Genomic DNA, 4,263 nt, shown 5'->3' with positions numbered 1-4,263 from the left:
ATATATATATATAACAGCCAGATAAGAAACCTGTCTAGTGCAAAGAACTCTCAGATGCTGATTACTGTAACTGAGATATTATTCTCCAAAAACAGTTAAATTTACGTTCATGAGGTTTGAGCTGCTTTTCCTCAGTGGCTCAGGGCAGAGACTCCGACAGAGATAGTGTGTGGGGCCCCCGTGACTCCCTGGCCCCCTCCCCTCCTCAATAACACAAGACCCTGCAGTTACTCAGACTGGGAGGTTGTGGGGAGTTCTTTTGATGTCCTGCAACTGGTGGGGGTGAATAAGGAGAAAGTGGCAACATTCATTAACTGGTGAAGTATTTGTTGTTACTCGAGAAATGCCCTGTGAAGTCAGTTCTTGTAACCTTGGTTTCTTTTTCTTGCTTGACTAGTCTGTGTGAAGGGAATGGATAAAGTTGATTGTACTGTAAATCTAAATGCATGTATGTAATACAGAACCAAAAAATGTCATTTTAGCTGTTTGGACAAAACGCCATAGTTTAAAAGCATATTTTATTTTAAATGATGAGCTCATAAGAGAAATTTGAATCAGAATACTAGAATGTTATGGTCATAAAGGATGGAGGAAATTATTATTTATCTTAGTACCAAATGGAATAAATGTCAGCCCCTGCTACAGGTAAGTACCGCATATAAGAATGTATGTGTTACTGTAGGAGCTCCATTATTACATAAAATATAACTGTCTAACTACTGCTTGATGAAAATAGTAAATTGGGGAGCTGCATGATTAAACATAATGTCTCATCTGGTTCCTCGTAAAGCATTTTTTTCTTAGTTTATATTAAGAAAAGAAGTTCCTTTACAGGGATATGATAAAAATAAGCATCTTTTAGTTAAAAATGAAAATAAATATATTAAACATAGTAAATGATGTAAGTCCATGTTGTGTTTCAAAATTAAGAATAATGCTTTAGAGTACAAATATTAAATAACTATTTTATCTTGAGAGGGTAAGGATTTATTGACAGAATGGGGTCCTTCTATTTGAGTAGAATTACTAATAGGTAGTTCTGTTTTATGTAAAAAGTTTTTGAAAGACTACCTAATTTTTTTTTAATAGATGCATGGTAAGTTTTTTAGTGTAGCAAGTGTTAGTAAAAGAACCGTTTTTGTTTGATAATTTAAAATTTAAAATACTTATAATGGAAAAAGATCATTGAATGTATTAGGCAGTGCCTAAAAAATAACAATGGAAGCCATGAATTCCTTCTGTGTTACTAAAATTACACTGTGCTATTTTAAATTTCACTGAAAAATAGACTTTTCAGTAATGGTATTTCTATATGGTTTTTACCAAGAACAGATTATATTCTGTGATCTTTTAAGATCAAGTCGTGGTATGTTAGAGAAACGCCACTGAGCTGAGATCCTTGTAGTACGCTCTCAGCTCAGTGTCCATGCCTGGAGAATGTCTCTTCAACGTCGCGTCACACCATCGTTTCTGTATCTTCACAGAATCTTCGCTGCTGCTATCCCCTTTTACCAAGATAAAGTTAAATCTCCAAAGAACCGAATGGAGATACTTTTCTCACAGTCACCTGGAAATTATTTCCTGAATAATTTGGACCTGGTACTGATCTTGGCTGCTGAAAGATAAAATCAGCTGAGACAAAGAAACTATACAAAGGCAAAGATCAATAATGACTTGAAAAGCATTTTGAAAACTGGATCTTTGGGTTCTAAAATTTTATTCACCAAAGAAAACAGGAGTAAAGAAAGAGAAGAGAGAGAGACCAAAAAAAAAAAAAAATCCTAGATAATTATAGAAAAGACCTTGTAAATACTACCAGAGGCAACTGGACCAAAGTGAGGACAGAATAAATGCCCTTCTTTCCAGTGATAGGTGTTTGAATTGCATTGATAAATATATGCATTGGTCATTTGAAACTTCCCCTAAAGCCTGTTTCACAGCATTTTATTGTACACATTTTCAATCAGAAAAGTGGAAAGAATTGTACAGTGAACACTCATACTCTCGCCTTGATTTTTTTTTTTTGACTGAGTCTTGCTCTATTGCCCAGGCTGGAGTGCCGTGGCACGATCTCCACAGCGGCTGAACTAATTTACACTCCCACCAACAGTATATAAGCATCCCTTTTCTCCACAGCTTCTCCGGCATCTGTTGTTTTTTGACTTTTTAGTCATAGACATTCTGTCTAGTGTGAGATGGCATGTCATTGGAAGCCAGCTTACTTTGTGATGCATTTCGAAGTGAGTTGGAGACATGAGTATACTTTACTCCTAAACATTTCCCCATGTACATTGGTATTTGTTTATGATTCTTTTATTTTGTTTTTTGAGGTAGAATGTACACACACTAAGATACACAGATCTACCCAAATCTTAGGTGTACTCATTCTATGATTTTTCGCAACTGCATCTGCCTGTGAAACCCAAAGCTTTATCGAGATATGCACATATTACCCTAGAAAGTTCCTCTGTCCTTTCATAGTCAATCCCTACCCCCTGCAACAATGTTTTGACTTTTCCGCATAGATGAATTTTGCTTCTCCTAGAATTTCATATAGCTGAAACCATGCTGGTAGCCTGCGTTTGTGTAAGGATTCCTTCATCCAGCATATAGACTTTCAATCTCCTTTTGATTCACCTACCAAGTGGGATGGGGTAAGCTTATTCTCTGGATTTCAAGTGGCTCAGCTGATTTGGTGAATTTTTACTTTCAGGCCTATTTCCTGCCATTCTCAATCTTGCCAGCAACGCTGACATCAGTACCAATGCCACCTGTGGCGAGAAGGGGCCCGAGATGTTCTGCAAACTTGTGGAGCATGTGCCGGGTCGGCCCGTCCGAAACCCGCAGTGCCGGATCTGTGATGGCAGCAGTGCAAACCCCAGAGGCAAGTGTTGCGCCTTCGTTTCTGAAATTCCCGTGGGAATGTACACTTTGTGAAATGAGGACTGAGACTTCTATTAGGAAGCCATAAACGTTGTGTTCACCTTCACTGCTCTTTGTTTCCACTAGCATTATGGTTTGGAACTTAAGAAATGTAAAGCAAGAGCTGAGAGGAATTCATGTTTTTTATTTTCTTTTAACAGAACGCCATCCAATATCACATGCCATAGATGGCACCAATAACTGGTGGCAAAGTCCCAGCATTCAGAATGGGAGAGAGTATCATTGGGTCACAATCACTCTGGACTTAAGACAGGTAGGTCAGGCCAGAACCCTTGAAGAGTGTCTATGGGCTGCTGAACTGTGGTCTTCCAATGACTTTTGGGAAAGTCTGGCTTCTTTCTGAACACATTTACATTCTGGTCTATTTTCCACCAGGTGAAGGCAAGTGGTATACAGAAGGAGTCCCTGGTGCCATTTCTTGTCACTTTTATCATTCCCAGGTGTCTTTGGGGAGATGGGTGAAATTGCTTCCATATGGTTGATGTTCTTTGAAGCTGTGTCAACAGGGCACACCCATCCATCCAGGAAATGTCAGGCTGTTTGCTGGCTGCCGACAGATGTATGGGGAGGGAGAGGGGGAAAATACGTGTATCTCCTTACTTTTAGCTTACTATCTTGCTAATGTCTTTGCGCAAGTTATTCTATAAGGATTATATAAGGCTAGAAGAAAACCAAAAAAGACAGTGTTAAACCTCTTGACTGTGTCTGCCCTGCCAGATGCAGTCTGTCTGGGCCAGGTAAGCTGGAGTTGCCCAATACTAACTTAAGCAGCGCCTTCAGCATGAGTGGGGAAAGGGAAGGTATGATTGGCTCCAGCCACACCTGCATCCTCTTCCCTTGCTTGAAGGCCACATAGGAGGATGCGAAGAAATATGAGATGAGCTCCAGTTGCCCTGATGTTCCTGGGAAAGGAAAGGAAAGGAAAGAGAGGAGAGGAGAAGGGAGGGGAGGGGAGGGGAGGGGAGGGGAGAAGAGAGATGGCAGGTGTTTTGGAGCTGTTAGCAGGTGTTTTGGAGCCGTTGTCCTGGTTCTGATTTGAGCTTTTCAGAAAAGCCATCGCATTAATTCTTATTTATTTCCATTCTCTTGTGTTAGAACTCATAAATTTCATGTAAAATATGAGATTGGTTAAGACAGGCAAATAATTGTAATGTGCATTGTAGGATTTACATAGAAATTATGGAGATTTAATGACAATCAGAATTCTTTGAATAAGTGATAGTTTTAAAATGTGCAGGATTTTTTTTTGAAACAAAGTCTCGCTCTGACACCCAGGCTGGAGTGCAGTGGCGTGATCTTGGCACACTGCAACTTCCATCT

The 4,263-nt window shown here is 39.5% G+C and overlaps 1 protein-coding gene across 1 annotated transcript in view; it reads left to right on the top strand.

Annotated features, from left to right (window-relative positions):
* LAMA1 (laminin, alpha 1) overlaps positions 1 to 4,263 on the top strand; it is a 189,664-nt gene that overhangs the window by 56,649 nt on the left and 128,752 nt on the right. The window contains exons 6-7 of the mRNA XM_011957824.1: positions 2,714 to 2,884; positions 3,084 to 3,196. Of these exons, the coding sequence (XP_011813214.1) occupies positions 2,714 to 2,884; positions 3,084 to 3,196 (284 nt within the window). The remainder of the gene's footprint in view (positions 1 to 2,713; positions 2,885 to 3,083; positions 3,197 to 4,263) is intronic.

The sequence above is a fragment of the Colobus angolensis genome, unplaced genomic scaffold, assembly GCF_000951035.1.
Source record: "Colobus angolensis palliatus isolate OR3802 unplaced genomic scaffold, Cang.pa_1.0 Scaffold45, whole genome shotgun sequence".
Classification (NCBI taxonomy): Eukaryota; Metazoa; Chordata; class Mammalia; order Primates; family Cercopithecidae; genus Colobus; species Colobus angolensis.
This window is presented reverse-complemented; position numbering and strand designations above follow the sequence as displayed.